At 46.4% G+C, this 20,242-nt stretch overlaps 1 protein-coding gene across 7 annotated transcripts in view; it reads right to left on the bottom strand.

Annotated features, from left to right (window-relative positions):
• TDRD5 (tudor domain containing 5) overlaps positions 1 to 20,242 on the bottom strand; it is a 39,512-nt gene that overhangs the window by 16,123 nt on the left and 3,147 nt on the right. For 2 of the 7 annotated variants that reach the window (XM_043491371.1, XM_038413971.2), the window contains exons 2-10: positions 15,934 to 16,003; positions 12,677 to 12,915; positions 9,492 to 9,884; positions 8,840 to 9,018; positions 7,147 to 7,230; positions 5,647 to 5,703; positions 4,226 to 4,379; positions 2,933 to 3,042; positions 639 to 859 (exon numbers count right to left, since the gene is read on the bottom strand). In XM_043491371.1, the coding sequence (XP_043347306.1) occupies positions 639 to 859; positions 2,933 to 3,042; positions 4,226 to 4,379; positions 5,647 to 5,703; positions 7,147 to 7,230; positions 8,840 to 9,018; positions 9,492 to 9,884; positions 12,677 to 12,915; positions 15,934 to 15,992 (1,496 nt within the window). In that variant the 5' untranslated portion in view covers positions 15,993 to 16,003. Of the gene's footprint in view, positions 1 to 638; positions 860 to 2,932; positions 3,043 to 4,225; positions 4,380 to 5,646; positions 5,704 to 7,146; positions 7,231 to 8,839; positions 9,019 to 9,491; positions 9,885 to 12,676; positions 12,916 to 13,336; positions 13,384 to 15,933; positions 16,021 to 20,242 lie in introns of those variants that run through there. The other 5 variants (XM_043491372.1, XM_043491373.1, XM_038413967.2 and 2 more) reach the window with 4 other exon arrangements.

The following is a 20,242-nucleotide window of genomic DNA, read 5'->3' as shown; positions in this document are numbered from 1 at the left end:
TAACACATTCTGGGAGCTGTCCTTTGGTCACTTTGCTGTTACTCATGCATTAATTCCTAGAATACGAGTTATGCATCAGTAGTGATGCTAGAGCATTTCATAACTATCCCTAAAAGCAATAAGTACCCCAATCATAACAAGCTTTTACTTTAACACAAAACCTTTAGATAATGACCTTCCCAAATACATGGAAAGCACGACAGTAAGATGTGCAAGTCTGATGAAGCTGGGGTAAGTAATGCTTTTTGGTATCTGTTGGAGATGGACGTGAAAGCCTTAAGGAGTCCTATATCAACAGTGTTGTAGGCAACATGAAGGTGCAAAGGAATGCGCAAGTCCTTTGCCATAACTATTTATTTCCATGCTTTTAAATTTGGGTGGATGAAGGGTGTTCTGCTGCAGCCTTAACTGCCACCAAACATAGTTCTTGTCTGCCAGTTATAGAGGGATGAATAAGCACTATGCATACATGAATGAGTAGAGTGCATGAACATCTGCACCAACATACCCAAGCCAGTACCAACCACAACAGCAAGCTAGGTGCCCTGCTCTCTCAGCAGCATAGCACATGCTTACACATTCTCATGGAGAATCTGCACAAGAGGCCACAGCACAAAGCTGATGCAATGCTTTCTCACCTCATCTCAATCATCATATCCTCCAGCATCTCAGATGTTTCCCTGCTACATATCCGGATATAGAACTGGTTAGGAGAGATTATGTACTCCACAAAGACACCCACTAGCATGCTACTGTCCAGTGCAGGGAGACAATAAAGGCTTCTGTCCTGAATAGCATCAGGGGGGATCTCGGGTTTTGCTATCTCCCGGGCTAGCTGTAGCTCCTCCACATCCAGACACTGCAGAGACAAGAAAAGGAGTAAGAGGACCTGGTGCTCAGACAGATGGTTAAATGCTGGTGCTGTGGGTGCACTGAACAAGGACAAGAAACCGCCCCATTAAGATAAAACCCAGTGCTGGTGGGGCTTGTCCTAATGCCTAATGGAAAGGATACTAAGTGGCACTGTACAGCCCAAGTCCAGTGCTTAATTTGTAATGACAGAAGTACTGGAGCTCGTGCTCAAGTGATATTTTTACTTTCATAACTGATGTGGCAAGCCCAGAGGTGCCAGGGCTTTGAACTGCAAAGCGTAGAGGTGCGAGGGCTCAGCCCTGGCACAAATTAAGCACTGCTTAAGTCCCATTCCAATGCCCTGCCTCTTAAGTTCTTCAGACAACGAGGGCTGGCAGATTTAATTGGGGTGGTTCAGACCCACAATGAAGGAGAAGGAGTGCCTGACTTACCCACTGCAAATATTCCAATTAAACATTGGGTCTTACTGGCTCAGCAGAGGAGATCATCTGCCAGCAGAAGGGTTCTCTGGAAACAGGGAAATTCTAAGGTCTCTCTCTGGGATGTGCTACACCCACCAAGGAAGGAAATGGGGAAGAGACAGAAACAGATACCTCACACCAGATTTGAGAGTGACCTCTGAGTTTTCATCATGAAAACTTAGAGGCAACCCCAGAAGGGAGAAAGCCAGTCCCTTCCATGAGAGGACTTGACTGAAAAGGTGAACTAAATTTTTTGTGGTTTCATTTAGTTATCTGGGTGTATGCAATGGCCTGAAGGCAGTGCTTTCTGCTGCCCTACAGAGATTCAGACTCCATCTGTGTACACTGCTTCTCGTGCCAGCAAGGAGAGTGTGTGCCATAGAAGTAACATCAGGACATGGAGAGTTGAGGCAAGGGAGAAAGAAGGAGAAAGGCACCTCACCTCACCTGGTAGCCATCCCTACTAGACAATGCAGAAGCAATGCAGATGAGCTCAAAAGATTGCCTGATCAACTACCACAGGTGAAAACTGCATTGTGGGAGTAAGGTACTTAACAGAATGAACAGATTCATAAGTATTAAGGCTAGAAGGGACCATTATGATAATCTAATCTGACTCCTGCATAACTAGGGCCTTACCAAATTCACAGTCTGTTTTGATCAATTTCATGGTCAAAGAATTTTAAAATTTCATTATTTCAGCTATTTAAATCTGAAATTTCACAGTGTTGTAATTGTAGGGGTCCTGACCCAAAAAGGAGTTGGGGGAAGGGAGGATCGCAAGATTATTGTAGGGGAGGTTGCAGTACTGCTACCCTTACTTCCATGCTGCTGCTGGCGGTGGCCCTGCCTTCAGAGCTGGGCAGCTGAAGAGTGGTGGCTGCTGGCTGGGAGCCCAGCTCTGAAGGCAGAGCCGCTGGCAGCAGCAGCACAGAAGTAAGGATAGCATGGTATGGTATTGCCACCTTTACTTCTGTGCTGCTGCTGGCTGGGAACTGCCTTCAGACCTGGGCACCTGGCCAACAGCCGCCACTCTCCTGCCACCCCGCTCTGAACGCGGCACAGAAGTAAAGGTGGCAATACTGTGAACCACCTAAAATAACCTTGCGACCCCCATCCCCCCCGCAACTCCCTTTTGGGTCAGGACTCCCAATTTGAAAAACACTGGTCTCCCCCATGAAAGCTGTGCAGTATAGGGTAAAAGCATACAAAAAGATCAGATTTCACAGGGGAGACCAGATTTCATGATCCGTGATGCGTTTTTCATGGCTTTGAATTGGGTAAGGCCAGAGAACATAACAGGCCAGAGAACCTCACCCAGTATTCTCTGCATCAAGCCAATATGCTATCTTTTAGGAAAATATCCCATTTCAATTTGAAAACTTCAAGGTGATGGAGAATCCACAATGTCCATAGGTAAGATGGTTTTGGATAGGCTGGATACAGATGCAGAAAGATTCCAGTGGCTCTGCAAGGCTGAGTCTGGCTACAATACACTCTTGAAGGGATATTTAAATTACCAGCAGCTAGCTACACTAATCACAGCTTCCAAACCTAAAATGCACCCCCTGGTCATTATATTATTGAAGGCCACTCACTGGTTTCACCATTTCTTTGACCACATTGAATGCTCTGCTTTTTTTCAGGTCCAGATCCTCAGAGTTCTCAGAACAGAAATCCCAGCTGGAGACCTTGAGCTCAACAGCACCTAGTGAAGATGTCAAAGAATCAGACTGACAGATCTCATCCTTTGACTGCTCAACTAATGGAACCAAATGTGCTCTGTTAGAAGATGAAATTCACACTTATCTTAAAAGCCAGAGCTGTTACCTTCCAAGGCTCTGTCTACATTCAGGAAATTTACCTTTGCTCTTACTTTAGTGCAAATAAATATGTTGCACTGATGTAAAGCAGGGCTTACACAAGTGTGACTTAACCCAATGAATAAATTGCCTCTGGTGTAACTACATCAAGATAATTACACTTGCACAAATTCCCAATGTATAGTCACCACACTGCTGTAAAATGGGGCTTACAATGCCACACCTTATGATGCTAAATCACATTACACTGATGTAAATGTCTTTAGTGTAGATGGGGCCCTAAGAAAGGAAGGAGAATACATCCATTTGGGCTTCAGAAAGCAATAAGAAAAAGAAGATACAAAAGCAGAAACACTAAAATTCATTCCTTGCCCAGTGGTACATGCTACAAAACTCATTGATATAAACTTCCCTCCTCAACTCACAACAAAAAGCCTTCAAAAATATCTGCACTAAAGTATAATCTACAAGATGCCGACAAAGCAAGCTTCCCTCCATAGAGAAGGGAAGAAGCAGCAGATGATTTGCCTTCACAATTCAAATGGACAGCACTTTTACCCAGCACACCAGACACTTTCAACTGCTGTGATGCTGGTCACAGATTGCAATACTTGCAGCAGAATCTAATTTTTTTTTTAAATGAAAAAGAGCTAGCCTTTATAGTGAAAATACTCTTTAGCAATGAATCTAAGCTATTCTGTCTTCTTGACAGCCTCAAACAGTAATTCAGAGACAGATGTGAAATCTCCCCATTCATCTTGATTGGTTTTTAACTTTGAATATAAATGTCAAATCTAACAGTTTCACTCAGGCTTGACAAATCCACTCACCAGTGGTAAGAAATGAGCAAAGCTCCCAGCATATAATGCTGCATCGTGCTCTGAACACTATTCTGTTTAGACCAAGGTGATGAATTGCATGATGAGACTTGTAGACTCCGTTTCTCTTTTACAGATCCCATTTTTAAGGGGCCCTGCTGTAGGTCTTTGTGAGCAACATCTGTCCCACCAGCAGTATTTTGGTCACTCCTGCCCTACAGCGAAACATGGACATGTAAACCTCACTTACCATCAGCTAAGTACTTGGATTCAAGATCAAAGACCAGCCAGTCTTGTTCTCCTTCCTTGCGCTCAACGTGGAGAATATCATTAAGGGCCCCAACAAACTCCATCACATTTAAGAACCCCAGCTCCTTCACTGATAGCTTCTCTTTAAAATGTGCCTGTTGCCAGAAAAGAAGAGTTTTACAAGGTATATTCAACTGCCCCCCCCCTTTTTTTTTTCAACTGCGACAACACCTGCAGAGCAGACAACAATAAAAACAAAGAACTAAAGAACCTGGCAAGCATAATTTGCAAGAGAGGTTTAAGTGCCCCTGCAGCACTGAGTAGGTTATCATACACTGGGATCAGGCAACAGCATCTCACAATCCACTTCTGCCATTGTATGATGGAGGTAAGGGGTGGTTCCTGTGCACAACAGTCTTTGCTGATATCCAATGTCTGTTTCTAAGAAGACTGAGCAATAGTTACAAGCAACTCAGATGCATGAATTTCAGGTTCCCTTTGAAAACATGGGAAAGGGAAAATGGCTGCCAAATGGAAGAGCTCTAAGATCAGGAGAGAAAAGAATTTTAGAATCAAACTTCCAAAGTGAGTTAAAACCATGGGGAGGAAAAAAATTCCAAAGCTATAAAAACAGTTCAATATTATCTTTTAAACAAAACGGTTTCACAGTCGAGACTATAAATTGGTACAAATCATATCCAAATGCTTGCAACCTTCTCATTCTTGGTGCTGGACATGGATTGCAGCACTCCACAGTGCATCAATTACAAGGTTCATCACTGTGTAACAGACACATACCTGATCCCTAAAACTGGACACAGGATGTAGATTTACCTTTTGCACATCTAATAATACTGTAAAATGACCAAAAAAACGTGTTTAGCTGGAACACAGGACTATAGATAGGAGCCTGCACCGAAACAGAACAAGTTTGAACTCTAGTTCCCTATTATTAGTGGAGCTGCTCCTCAATAGCAAAAAAAATTAGACTTTCTCAAAATACATTTATTCAGTTCTCCTAGGTTTCTCAAGAAGGGTATTTCATTCACTTACAGGATTCCACAAGTATGCGAAAAATCAATATTTCAGCCCCACTGGCCTGCCTCAAGATTAGTTAAATAAAATACCCTTGTAAAACTCTTTAAAAGAATTATTGGAGTAATTAAGTTTTGGGGGCATACTCCTATTTCCTCATTGTCAGTACATGAATGGACATAAGTTCGGCATCATCATCTTAGCTCCTACTGGGTATTTATCTTCACCATAAATCCAGCACACAGAGTTGGCAGCCTCTTCTGGAGGGAACCTGCACTGAAAAGAGAAAACTGCTCTACCAGAGCTGAGAGAGAAGCTTGCAGAGTGCTCTTTGAACATGCAGTATGTCCAGCTTTAGAGTCCCTACTCGCTAGAGGCAAAACTTACCTCAAACTCACTAGGTAGCTTAGAAGCAAGCAAACCCTCAGGATACTGGGCTGCAACCTACACGATAGGAAAGGACACATCATAACCAGACAGTTGTGTACCTGGACCTTAGGTGAAAGAGGGAGTAAGAATAGCTTCATATTGCAACACAGACAACTAAACAGCATATTATGCGTGCAAAATATATATTTACAGAAAGTTAGGAGCCCTAGCTTTTTAATGCGCGTTATTTCTAGCCCCTGTGGCTAGATATGTTGGACCTGCCATCTGTCGATGCCCCAAATTAGCAGTGCTTTGCCACTCATCCAGAACCTCAGACTCGCATAACTTAATTTCTGAGGGTACATATAAACAGGAAAAGGAGGAAAAGACTACAGATAGCATGTATATGTTTGGAATTCATGGCCCCATACAGTGAGCCAAGCAGGAGGAGCAAATGAAAGAGCCCTTTAAAAGATCTGCATCTATGCATTTGACCTGCTGGCCTCAGCTGTGGCTGCAGGCCCTACTACAAGATAAAGCAAGTGCACCCAGAGTCTGGCTCGGTTACAGGTGAGAATGTCAATGGAAAGTATCTATCCACGAGAGTAATTTACTTGGCATGGGCTCATCTGTCCCAATCAGCAAGTCCACACATCTCTGTGAACTCAGTAAAGAGAAACTCCCCATTGTATACAATGATTATGAAAATTCCACATTGTAGAATACCTGCAAGGATCAGAAGTCTAATTTCCCAGCTAAATAATCTAGGCCAGTGGTTTTGAAGACCTTTTCCATACCCTTACCTTCTTTTCCATATAAGCATCATCCTAACACCCCTCTCCAATCTAGCCAAAAATCCCTCTTCCACTTAGCTATATGGGAAGGACAAAGTTGTCATGCCTCCTACATCTACCTGTTCACGACCTCCAGGTTCAGAACTCCTGACCCAGACAGCTATGCTGAGAAGCCCCAATTAGCAGTCCACCACTGTATTTTGGTATGGTTGCTTAAGTGCACCCATAACATTCTAGGTACTGTCGACGCTTATAGGAAGATGGCAAGCTCTTTAGCGCATGAACTATCTGTAAAATTTCAGCTGCTGTGAAGGGGGATAGTTCAAGACATGAGCAGCAAGAGAGACAGTAGTAGATTGGGGGAGTGAGATCACACTGGACAATAAATACACACATTTAAATAATCTATAGGTGTCACCACTTTTCATAGGTTCTGATTCTGCACAAGCATCAGGATTCATAGATAATCTGTATTCTCTGCTGGGTTTTTCCAGTCTAGCTGATGCCAAAGACAGGGAAAACAACATATTTCAATCTTGTGGGAAGAGAGGCAGACCATAGGCTGGCTGACCCCACATCATCTTCCCTAGTTTATCAGTTACCACCAAGTCTACTGAGAAGGAGCAGTGGTGGTGTTCCTTGAGCATCAGGCTTTAGACATGCTAATGTCTAAATGCTTATTCCTGCCCAAAGCTTAGAGACATTTCCAGATATGAACACTTACGACTCGGATCTTTTCTTTGAGTTCTGAGCTGACTGTCCCTCCGGCTCCCTTCTGTGCAAGCATCATCTTAATATCCTTCTCCAACTTCAAGGAAAAGCCAAAAATCATACCAAGAACAAAAAGGTGAATTCCAAGACTCAAGAAAACTCGTATCAAATTGTGCAATCAAGGGGGCAAATAATTACAGTAAAAGATATGTTTATTAGTGGAAATTACATAGAGATTAGGATTGCAGTGAAACAGGATTGAATGTCAACATCTAGCAAAGGATTTTTAAAAACACACTGCATGTATAAGATGCACAATCATTAACTCTAAAACTGCTCATATACAGGCACTTGGAATGTCTAGTATTCTTGCCCTTCATAATCTCTGGGAATCTATTATGTAGAACACCAATACTGATGATGGGTCTTGCTGCGATGCAGGGGTCTCCAATTATTATACCGCCAGTGTTGTACCACCTCATCATAAAGCAGATTATGCACTAGCCATAAGCCAGTTTTCTGGAGCTCTCAGAGCACCTCACACACTTCCTTTCATTCTTCCTTTGTCCCCAAGACTCTTGCCATGGCATTCTCCCACTTACCATCCCGTGGCATATGGGCCTTCTAGCAGGAACTAACTATACTGCAGCCTATTACAATTCTGGATCAGTTCCCTCCCATGCCTACACTTCATCCAAACCTCCCTGCTAAACCTATCCTTTGTAATCTTTCCCATTCATGTCTATGCACCCACCCCCATGCTGCCCCCTACATAGAGAACTCTATCTCCCTCATTTGCTAAATGCCCTCTTAGGTGTGAAGTATTAATCATTTCAAATCCCTCCTTAACACATGCTGCTCTATTAGTACTTCAATGATGATCTAAAATAATCCACACCACCTCCCATTTGTACCATTAACCATTGTATTCATCATGCGTCAGCATTGGGTTGTCTGTGCCTGATCACCTAGATAAGCACACTGAGGTGAGGAGAGAGCGTCTTCCTTTATCTGAATATTGCCTAGCACACAGAACTCAATAACAATGGCTGCCCTTTGGACCAAGTCCTTCCTTGGTGCTAATAAACAGTCCAGTTATATTCTACCTCAGCATAGAGCCCATCAGGACCAGAAAGGACAAAGGAAATAGTGTCTTTCAGTTATGGCATTACCTGGAAAAGCCTCTATTCTTTTTTGTCCTTGGGAGGAAGTACAGCTAGTAGTCTGAACAAAGTACAGGGACTCAAGGCTCCTGGTTTCTATTCCTCTCTTTATGAGATTCTATGTGATCTCCGACAAGAGACTTAACCACGGTGTACCTCAGTTTCCATATGCATAAAGTGGGAATAGTTACCATGGCTTATCTACCCTCACAGGAGGGTTACGAGGCTTAATATTAAGTGCTCTGAGATCTTTGAGTGGAAGGCACTCTATCATTAGGTAACAAGTTGATGGTCATTACAGGAATTGGCCAATGGGTGATCTGTAACATGAGTACAGAGATTTTGCACACCAGAAATAGGATTTTGACAGCCCCCTGGATTCCTATGCCAATATCAATTTGTTTGTTGTTGAACTAATCTGAAAACAATTTAGAAAACTCTAGCCTTGTACTGATGATACACTATATCCCAGACACAATTACATTATTAAATGACTCTCCTTAAGGATAAGAAACCCCATAGCTCACTTCTTCAGTTACTCACTTGTTTCAGTCTCTCACCACAGTTCCCTACTTCTGCTTCCACTGGCTCTGATCCCCATTTTGGTGTTTTGAGGCTCTCTGTACATAAGACAGATCCTGGAAGGGGTGTCCTAACTGCAGGTGCTGGCAGAGAATCAGACTTGGCCTGCTCTGCTTTCTTTGGCTGAATCACCTTCTCACCTTAAGCAGAGAAGAGGTTTATACATGGCATTAAGCAAACTACGCGAACATGCAAGTCACAGTTTCCCATTTCCCTGGCAAGCAGGCAATGTTGGGCTCACACCAATGTTTATCCAGCTCCACAATAAGGAGGCAACCTTTGTCATATTAATAAAAGCTATCTATAGAGTACAGACTTCAGATTAACTAAACTCGCCCCTCTCCATCCACCTACCCCTGAGAACACAGAGGAGAAATCATGTAATAAAGCCCCAAGTCATACAGAGCCAGAACCCTTTGGCACTGGGCTGGACACACAGCTGCTGCAGCAGCAACACCACAGCCGTCCTGTGCTGAATCCTAAAGGATGGGTGCTATTGCAGCCAGCGGAGACCTAGCCCCTTTCACCTGAAACACAGTCTGCTTGAAGAAAAAGTGACAACGTGCACTAATCAGAACTATTTGCCCCAAGTTAAATACATATACAGCCTCACCCTGTGACAGCTTTTCCTGCTGTTGCTTAACTGAGGGGCTTTTCTTCAGGGTCAGCAGAGAGCCCGCCCTGGTCTGCTCAATGGCGATGATATCAGAGGCTGCGCTCAGCACTTCAATCATGGAGAAGAATCCATAGCGCATATACTGGAATGTCCGTCCAAAGCGCCTGGCGAAGGCCTTATCAAAATCTGAGAGCAAGACTGGGGACAGACTCAGCAGGTCTTTCAGCTCACTCTTCACCATAGCTGGCAGGATAGGAGGTGTCCGGCCTTGCCGGGGCAGGCTGGGGCGAGAGAAGGCATTTGTTCTTCGCATGACATTTCGCACCTTAGAACTTGTCCTCTGTTTGGCAACCAAACTTGCCATTCCCCTGGTGGCCTCATCTGCAATGACTAAAGCAGCAGAAATAAATAGTTAAGCTGTGTAGGGTAATGCTCTTCCTCTCTCCCCCTTCCCTTTTACTAGCCCCCTTCTGAGGAAACACTCCTCTTCAAAGAACAAATTGCACTAATCAGTTATTGCTGAACTCTACCATTAATGATGGAAAGCACAGTAACTTATAGCTTTTATCCTCCGCCCTTAAGTCAGTCTGGAGAAGCTTTAACATCCCATAGAGGGCAATGTGACAGGACCATGATCTCATCAGATCATGATCCAAGCAGAGAGGGCTGCTGAGCCTACTAAGTGCTTGAACAGGAGATCATATGAGAAAGCCCAGATATCGTAGAAGGCTGTGTTGGCGGCTCAACAGATGGCACCCTTCCCTGTGAGCCAGTATTGCAACAAAACCACACTGGACCTCTTGGTAGTGCTACAGCATAATGTGCTTTGCGGAAGCTGCAGCCTTTTGAACAAGATGTAAAACCAAGGCCCTAACCACCTGTCATCATGGCATTTTTCACAATGTTAAAAGTGTTAGCAAGAGTGTCAAATTCCAATTTGTGCAATTACAGTCTACCTAAATTCACCTTGCAATTTCAATCAGATACAGCATTCTTCTTTCACTGCCCTACATTGATGTGCAGTTTAGCTTCAGTATTTACCACTATTTGGTAAAGTGATCCCTATATATACATAGCTTGTGTCAGTTCATGGCAACTGCACATGCATTTCCCTTGTGCTCCAGCAAGTGCACCCACTCTAGACTCCCAGCTCCTGACCTCTCTTGGGCAGAGACCCATCTCTTTCCCTCCTGACAGGGGTTTTTCCAGGCTGCAGTTCCCTAGTAAGTCAGAATGCCTAAGCAGGTCTCCATCTGCGCTTTGCCTTCTCATCAGGGGCTATAAACAGTGTAATTGCCCACAATTATAAGTTACCACACAGCCCTTTCTAAGCAAGCACATTCATTCTTAAGGTGAAAAACTATTAAAAAACAATAAAAGAACCTAAGCAACATGCTAATAAGCTCATTAGAGATCAACCTGAACTTAAGCAAGGGTTCTATCGCTCTTTTGAACCCCACTATGGGGCTTTTCTGTGGTTATAACAGCTGTTTGCTCAAAACACACATTGATAGATAGCTTTTCCTTTATACAGCTTGTGTCTTTGCGCTTAAGAAGCCATGCATACATAATCAGTCAGACAATGGCACTCTCCTAGGGCATAGAATCAAAAGGTTGGGTCCAGAGAATGCACTCTGCATCCACCTCCTCCCAGATATTTCCTAGAAAACCCAATTAACTTTGTCCCAAAAGTTCCTTCTTGTCTGGCACATTGTTTAAGAGTCCTTTAAACTCAACACTTCTCAGGGTATACATTGGCCAAGTCTCCTTCCTAGAGAAGTTCCATACAATCCCACAATAATACAATAAATAATACAAACTTTGCATTTATAATCCAGTGGACTCCAAAGCTATTTAACCTTAATTCAATAATATCTCCAAAAAGACATTGCAGGAAATTGCCATATCTGCCACAGCTTGCACGGTGTTTTGGGAGGCCTCAAATTAAAAAGCACTATCTACATGCCTTTGAAACAAGCCAGCACCACCAGTGAGAGAGGAAGTTAATACCACCAAACCCTGAATACCCTCAGTGAGGGGGCATATAGATAGCTTTGCAAGATCTCTCTGGACTGATGGATTGGCATTATGGAGCTTACCAAAGAATACTAACAACATTTTTGGAGACTGAGCCATGCTCTCCCAGCATTTCCACATCACCCCTCTTATTTCTTAAAAAGAGATTTTAAAATGTCAATTCTCCCCCTGGGGCTGCTTGCCTCTTCAATTTTGCAAAATCACTCCTCCCAAAACAGTGCTGCTGATTATTTCAAAGACTCTGCTCCCAAAGGTGGGGAAACAAGAAAGTAGTATCAACCCACATAGATTCTTTTATCAAGAACTATAAATAATAATTAGCCCCCAGATAAGAGGGGACCAGTTGCTTCTCTGGTGCCTTTTCCCTGGCTCTGTCTTCTGCCACAATCTTTTTTTACATAGAAGAGGGAGCCTAAGTGCTATAGCATAAACCTGGATGGTTGTCAAACAGATACTAGGCTGGGCCCAGAACATATGTGAGATTAAGCAATTGGGAGAGAAGATGTCTGAGAGGCTCAGGAAGGAAGAGAGAAAGCAAATATAAATAGACTGGAAGAGAGGGAGAAACTCAAAAGATAAGAAACAAACATGGAGGCAAATGGAAATAATAAGGGACATGTGCAGAAGGTAAAAAAGATAATAAGAGTATGAAGAAATGGATCATGGTGCTGGTCCTTATAATGGAATCCTGCATACATAATGCTTATGTGGGTTACCCAAGGTTAAAAGTAGGCAAACCCAATGTCAGCAGCCCACTAGAGTGCCATGAAGATTCATCTTTCTAATCAATAACTTTAAACTGCAAGTCACAAAGGAGAGATACCCATCCATGGTAAATGACCAAGATGCTCCCTAGATATCACCCTCTGTTATTTGCACCTTTATAACATTTATCTAAAGCTTTCTTAAAAAGCTGGGGTGGATTAAATACATGACCCTGAAAACTCACCGGCTGGTTAGTATATTGGGTACCATCCCCCACGTTCAAATGCTCCATGTCCAGGGTCCACGCTCTACACCAGCCTTGTATCATGCACATACAGACTACAAGCACAGCATGAGGCTGTTCTACTGAATGCCTTTCCATGCTTGGGTGCGGGTTCCCAAGTCATTTGCTCCTCTTGCCAGGGGAGCCGCACACCCACCTTTCAGTATAACATAGCCATCTCTAGAGGAGCAGATGTTGATGACATCGGGCATGTCCTTCACCAGCTCCATGGTGGATCGGTAGCCCAGGGTGTGCAATGGGAGAGGTTTGCCGATCATAGACAGGTACTCCTGCTCCAGCTGCACTGGGGTCAGGCCCTCTTTGACAGCCATCAGCAGCGACCTCACCTCTTTCCTCAGCAAGTCCATGAGGCGCTCTTGGTCCGACATGTTTGCGCTAGGGGAGAAAGAGTGAGCAGAGCGCGTGACTTCCAGCAGGGAGGACAGGCCCTGGAACCATATCAGTGATTGATTTTTACAGCAAGCCCCAGAGACTGGCAAGCAAGGGGCGCGGGGGAGGCTGAGCCAGCACCAAGAGTGCAGCACAACAGCCCTTGCCCCACAGTTACTGCCCCTGCATCAGCCTGTCCCCGTCTTCCCAGAATTACGGCCCCCCCCCCCCCAGTTATCGCCCCCTCAGAATTACTGCCCCTCCCCCACCCCCGGGGTTACGGCCGCTGCCTCTCCCTGTCCCTCCCCCCGCCGACTAGCGCTCCCCCTCCTGTTACCGCCCCTCCCCCATGGCGATCACTGCCCCCAAGCCCTCCTCCCTCCCGTCCCCCCAGAATCGCCCCCGCGGCCTCGGCCTGCGTCCCCACGTCGCGCCTCCTCGCCGGCTCGCTCCCTCACGTGGTGCCCACCCTGTGCGCCTGCGCGCAAACACCCCGCCCCACCCGCCCATAGGGCGGCGCCTGAGGCGGGGCGTTCCACCGGCGACACCATAGAGAGCGGCGGAGGGGCGCTAGATCCTCACCGGCGGCGCATCCTGCCACCCAGTGGTGCGAGCGAGGTACTGCGCGCAGGCTGCCCGCCCCGTGCTGGGGCTGATGCTGGGCCGCCCTTCCCTAGCTCGGGCCTCGGAGCTGCCCATGGGGCGGGGTCCCCACCCAACACAGTGACCCCGCAGGTCCTGTGGGGGAGCAGCCAGGGCTGAGTTCCATCCCAGGTGACAGGCATCCACAGTACAGATGCACCCCCAAAGTTGTACTGAGTGGCCCCTTTGCTGAGCTCCCATCTGCCCCTTCGGGCCACCCCAGGCGTGTCCCACGGAGCCACGGCCTACGGCCCATGCCAGCGATTCCCATCCTGGTAACCCATGACCATGGGAGGCACAAAGCAAAACGAGATCTCTAGCTGGGCTTCTAGCACTGCCCGCTAGATTCATGCAGGGCTTGGTACAGTGAGAGCAATGGGGGGCCCAGGACCTTGCCAGAGAATCACGATTGAGCCCTGCCCCTTCAGGCTCAAAGAAAGCAAAGGGATAGGGGGAAAGAATAGAAAGAAAATCAGCCACACCCCAACATAAACCTGCAGCCCAGCTCTACATCATGAACACACAATCTCCAATTAGCATCAACCTTAAGCCCTTACACATTCCACAGACCTACCTCATGGAAGGTTAGGAAAATTCCCACAAAGGATCATTGCTCCACAACACTGATGTTTCAACACAACAGCACAATGTAATGGCACAGTGTGTATATTATGACACCAAAACCTAGGCTTGCACAAAATTATGCAAGCACTGAAAAATGTCAGACAAATTATTAAGACCTGGGCAGGGCCGTCCTTACCAATATGCAGCTCTGTACAGCCCCAGGAAATTTGGGGCACCAAATTGCCCCAAATTTCCAGGGGCCCTATGCAGTTGCATGCTGCTCCAGCAGCCAGCCTGAGCAACCCAGGAAAGCTGCCCCTGTCCTTGATCTGCCCCAGCCCCGTCCCCACTCCACCTCTTCCCCAAAGCCCTTGCTCCTGCCTCTTCCCGCCCCTGCTCTGCCCCAGCCCCACACCATCCCTTCCCCTGAGCAACATCCTGAGGGACTGCAGCAAGGGTCGGGCGCGCCCTGCACTCACTGGGTGCAGGCCCTAGCCTGCTCTGTGCTGCTGGCTCCCAGCCACGCCGCCGGTGAGTGCAGGGGTGCAGTTCCCCCCTGCCCCCCAAGTCCCCAGGCTGGGAGCCAGGGGAGCAGAGCAGAGCGGGCTGGGGCCGGATCACTCCATTTCCCACTGCCCCATGAGTGTGGGGTCAGGCCTGCCGTGCACTCACTGGGCGGCAGGAAATGGAACGACCCAGCCCCAACCCACTCCGCTATACCAGCTTCCCTCCTGCCCCCCAAGCCTGCTCCTGCCCCCCCAGAGGCCTGGAGCCACCTCCCGCCCCAAAAGGGGGGCTGCTTAAGGGCACCAAAATGTCTAGGGACAGCCCTGGACCTGGGAAGAAATTAAGAGGCACTAATCAATCCCAGCTGGTGTTACAAGCCTTGTGGCTAGGGGGGAAAACAGTAGACATGGTATATCTTGACTTTAGTAAGGCTTTTGATACTGTCTCGCATGACCTTCTCATAAGCACACTAGAGAAATACAATCTAGATGGTGCTACTAAAAGGTGGGTGCATAATTGGTTCCCAGAGAGTAGTTATCAGTGGTTCACAGATATGTTGGAAGGGCATAATGAGTGGGGTCCCACAGGGATCAGTTCAGGGTCCATTCAATATCTTCATCAATTGTTTAGATAATGGCATAGAGAGTACACTTATAAATTTTGTGGACAATAACAAGTTCGGAGGGATTGCAATTGCTTTGGAGGATAGGATTCAAAATGATCTGCACAAACTGGAGAAATGGTCTGAAGTAAATAGGATGAAATTCAAAAGGACAAATGCAAAGTACTCCACTTAGGAAGGAACAATCAGTTGTAAAATCAGGGTAAAAAGGGAATCATTGTCATAATCTGGATTAGAACTCCTGACTCCCAGTCCTGTGTTCAGACCAATGGTCTATTTCTCTTCCTTAGTCCATGTGTGATGCCTGTTCAGACATTTTGTTTATTTCCAAAAAGTTGTACATTTCAGTACAATTCCCAGGGACCCAGGCTACAAATTAAGGGGTTTGGAAAAAACGGGGGAAATGCCTGCATTTGAATAAACGATTCCTGTCTTCATTCTACACTGATTTTCCACAGGGCAGGAGTAAACATGAGGCACGATTCTCAAATCCTAATTCCTGAGATCAACAGAGTTGCTCAGCTGCAAACTGCTTTTACAAAGAACCCTTGGGAAACAGCATCCAGAACACCAGACAAGAAATCAAAGGTCCAGGCTCTTATAGTTATTAAAGATTGCACCCTACTTTTGGGGAGAAGGGGTCATAGCCAAAGCAGTCTGACCAGCTTTCAGAATTACTTATTGCTGACCTGAAATTCCACTCGCAGTTCCCCGTTGGATATGGTATCCTTCTCTGTTCTCTTCCCATTCCACACTGTTCTGTAATGTTGACGTACCTGGTTAAACAGGCAATTTTTGTATGTATATAGTTTATAAAGCATTTGGGGATGATTAAGGACACTATATTAATTATGTATCACTGTTTTCTCCCAAGTACATACCCAACTCCATTTGCTTGACAGTAGCCCCATTCATTCAACATTTCCCTGGGACCAGTAATCTGCCAGCAAATAATATGTTTCAAGATCCTAACACTACAAACTAGATCAGGGAGTAGAAAATTCAGAGTTCAGGCATGCCTGTAATATCCTGACTTAGCGGGCTGCAAAGATTTCCAATAAAACAGGAATCCGAGAGAAAACAAAGACTGTTGCCACCCTAACTCTACTCCCTTCCTCTTTCTCCTCCTCCTTTAACAATGCACATGCCTGCTGGACAACAGCATAGCTGTGCTTCTAGATAAACTCTGGATATCAGCATTAAGTCAGCACCAACTCATCAGAAGGGAGGTTGCTGTGTGTTGTGTGCTGAGGACTAGCATTGTCTTGCTGCTGAACTGATTTCTTATAGCATAGATTGGACCTAACCACACTAGCCAACTCAGTTACAGCGGCGTTATTCCCGCAATCTCTCTGAGGCTCATAGTGTGGCTCTCATGAGCCCTTTGTTCAAAATGTCTAAGGCTCTGTTTCTCTTGGGGTTGGGAGCTGCTCAGCTGCCATTGCAGCTATAGTTGCTCTAAGGCTGGGAGGGTGGGGAAGAGAGGGGGGATGACAAACTTTTTGGCCCCGAGGGCCACATCTAGATATGGAAATTGTATGGCGGGCCATGAATGCTCACGAAATTGGGGGTTGGGGTGCGGGAGGGGGTGAGAGCTTCGACTGGTGGTGCAGGCTCCGGAGATGAAGGGTTGGGGGCACAGGAGGATGCTCCGGGCTGGGACCGAGGGATTTGGAGGGCCAGAAGGGGATCAGGGCTGGGGCAGGGGCGCAGGAGGGGGGGGGGGGATGGGCGCAGGCTTAGGGCAGGGCTTACTTCAAGCAGCTCCCAGAAGCAGCGGCATGTCCTCTCTCCAACTCCTATGCAGAGGAGCAGCCAGGTGGCTTTGCGTGCTGCCCCATCCACAGGCACTGCCCCAGCAGCTCCCATTGGCCAGCTAATGGGAACTGCGGGGGCAGTCTATGGAGCCCCCCTGGTTGCCTCTACGCATAGGAGACAGAGGGGGGACATGCTACTGCTTCCAGGAGCCGAGCGGAGCCCCAGCGTGCATAGTGTGGGGCAAGCCCCTGACCCCATTCCCCGGCTGGAGCTCGAGAGCCATATTAAAATGTCTGAAGGGCCGGATGTGGTCCCCGGGCTGTAGTTTTCCCACCTCTGCTCAAAGGGGAATCCTTCTTCTCTGTCCCCATCAGCATCTCTGTGCAGTTACAGCAATGCAACATGTAGCCTACTCTGCCAGCATCAGTGGTCCCAGAACAGCAGCCAGGGGCAGATCAAACTGCTGCTCTACTTAGTGCAAACACTGCCTCCTCCCTCTCCACCAGCAAACCCAGACAGCCAAGACAGTTTGGATCCTCAGGTCCCCCATGCTACAAGTCAGGGTACATCACCTCCACCTGACCCACCCTTCCCCACAGGCTACAGGGCACCCTTACTCCCTCCAATGACCCCCACCTACTGCCAGCAAAAGAGGACCCACAGCCACTTTCATAGATTCCAAGGCCAGAAGTGACCATTACAATCATCTAGTTTGAAATCCTGGATAACACAGACCAGAAAATAATTCTTAATGCAAATATTAAGCACATTGTGATGGTGCACCCCATAAGACTTTATGGAAATATGCTTATGAATGTATATAGGACATAACTGGAATATGTTTTATGCTACATATGCCATGTAACATATCTCTGTAAAGGTTATGATCTACTGAATCTATTCATCCTATTTGTATGCATGTATCATTTTTGTATTTGAAGTTATGAATATTGGCTGTGTATTTGCTTGATTTTTAAGTAGCCTTAGTAAAGCATTTGGTCAGCTTCTTGAGAAAGGAATGTGCAAATTAAGTGCCCAGTCAAGAAGCACTTAACGAACAATAGGTTTCAGAGTAGCAGCCGTGTTAGTCTGTATTCGCAAAAAGAAAAGGAGTACTTGTGGCACCTTAGAGACTAACAAATTTATTAGAGCATAAAGCTTTCGTGAGCTACAGCTCACGAAAGCTTATGCTCTAATAAATTTTTTAGTCTCTAAGGTGCCACAAGTACTCCTTTTCTTTTAACGAACAATGGATCTTGGAAGGCTCCAATCCACATAAGAAGTATTTCTGGAGACATTCAAGATAGCATTTGGGCAATGGCTGCTGCCTGTAAAAACTGAGTCATGCATGGACATGTGACTTGCCCATGTGACACCAAAATTCCATTTTGTAGCTGGATTCTACACAGGGGGAAGGAGGTGTGTTCACCCACAAGAGAAAGTCTATTTTAAAAAAATTATGAGTTTACCCTGTATAAGCTTTATACAGGGTAAAACAGATTTATTTGGGGTTTGGACCCCATTGGGATTAGGCATCTGAGTGTTAAAGACAGGAACACTTCTGAACCTGCTGAAGTCCCAAGCTGGGAGGGCAGGGAAAGCAGGGGCAGAAGTAGTCTTGGCACATCAGTTGGCAGCCCCAAGGGGGTTTCTGTGATCCAACCCATCACACACATCCAATCGGAATTTAAAAATTGCCAGTGATGGAGAATCCACTACAGCCTGTGGTCAACTGGTCCAATGGTTAATTGCTTGCTGGTTACCAGCCTCCTTAGGGCAATCCATCTCCTGCCATTGCTGCTGCAGAACCCAGCAACCAGGTGCAACAGCCTCCCCAAGGTGGGGGGCAGGGAGGCTCCAGTTGGAAAGAGGGAGCAGCTGGTGGATGTCTGTCACTGAGTGGTGGGAGAGGAGCAGATGAAGTGGGCTGAGAGAGAAGTTGCCTGAGGGAGGCCCTGGCTGAACAGCTGCACAGCACTGCCCATCTCTGTTCCACTTTGAACACAATGGGAACCTCAACCTTTTCCAGACCGGGCTAAAGCCCTGCAGAGCCAATGCTGTAGCAAGGTCTGACAACATGGTTAAGCGCCAGCTATGCTACAAACGGGCTATAAGACCACTATGTTGTAGCTGGGTCCCCACTACCGCAATTGTATCTGCAGTATAAATAGACCCTAAGAAGCTATCCCTCAATCCACCCAAATTGCTTAGGATAGTTTGAAATTCCTCGGATGCCAGAGTCAGCCTGAGCAAGCACTAACTTCTGCTTTGTTGGCGAGCAGCCCCCCCATATGGAAGAAAGTATACAGAGCGAGCTGGTACATAGCCTGGCCCTAACCAACAAATCTTCTCGCTCCTGAAAGGGAATGGAGAATGAGTAAGAGTGAGAATACCCATATTTTCCCAAATGAAAATGAACACTGCACAGGGCCAGCACCTGAGGCCCCTCTCTTTTCCCCCAGGTGCCCGCCTGCGCAGAGCCCTCCCCCCCCAACCCAAACCACCCCTGCTGCCAGCCCTGAGCCCTCCCTCCCACACGGGGCTGGAATCACTGCTCATCACCACCCCCCTGCATGTTCCTCTGTGCCCCCCCTAGGGGTCACACTCCACTTTTTGGGCAAAACTGGGCATTTGTCCCATTTAGTCTTGCCAACTGATGATCAGTCGGCAAGAACAAACGGGACAAATGCCCAGTTTTGCCCAAAAAGTGAAGACAGCCAGGACAGAGCTTAAAAAAGGAACTATCCCAGCCAAAGCAGGATGTATGGTGACCCTAGTAAAAGTAACATCCTCCTTGCACCAGCTTCCCTTGTCTGGAAATGCAGCTGCTGGAAGATCTCCAATGCTTGCATCCCCATAGCTACAATAACAGTGTATTGGGCCGGACGAGGCTGAACCTACCAAGGGGCCACAAGCAGAAGTCAGACTATAGTCCTAGCTGCTAGTCTAGAAGCTGGCATACCAAGTCACTTGGTTGGGGAAAATTTCTCTGGGGAAGGGGATGACTTCTGCAAATATGGAATCACTGTTTCATTTTAACGGAAAGAGGCTCAAACGTTTCAGCTGTTCATTTTTTATTCCTTTAACATCCAGGGTTACGCAGCATTGAATTTTCAGCAGCACAACAATTCATTCCAATGTTCTCTATAATAAGATCCTTATTTTCTTTAGTATAGTCATTAACTTCAACATCCCATGCTAAATACTGTTATTTACAGCAATTTAAATGTGCATACATAA

This window comes from Dermochelys coriacea, chromosome 8 (assembly GCF_009764565.3).
Source record: "Dermochelys coriacea isolate rDerCor1 chromosome 8, rDerCor1.pri.v4, whole genome shotgun sequence".
NCBI lineage: Eukaryota > Metazoa > Chordata > Testudines > Dermochelyidae > Dermochelys > Dermochelys coriacea.
The sequence above is the reverse complement of the archived record's forward strand: the minus strand, read 5'-3'. Positions and strand labels throughout refer to the sequence as shown.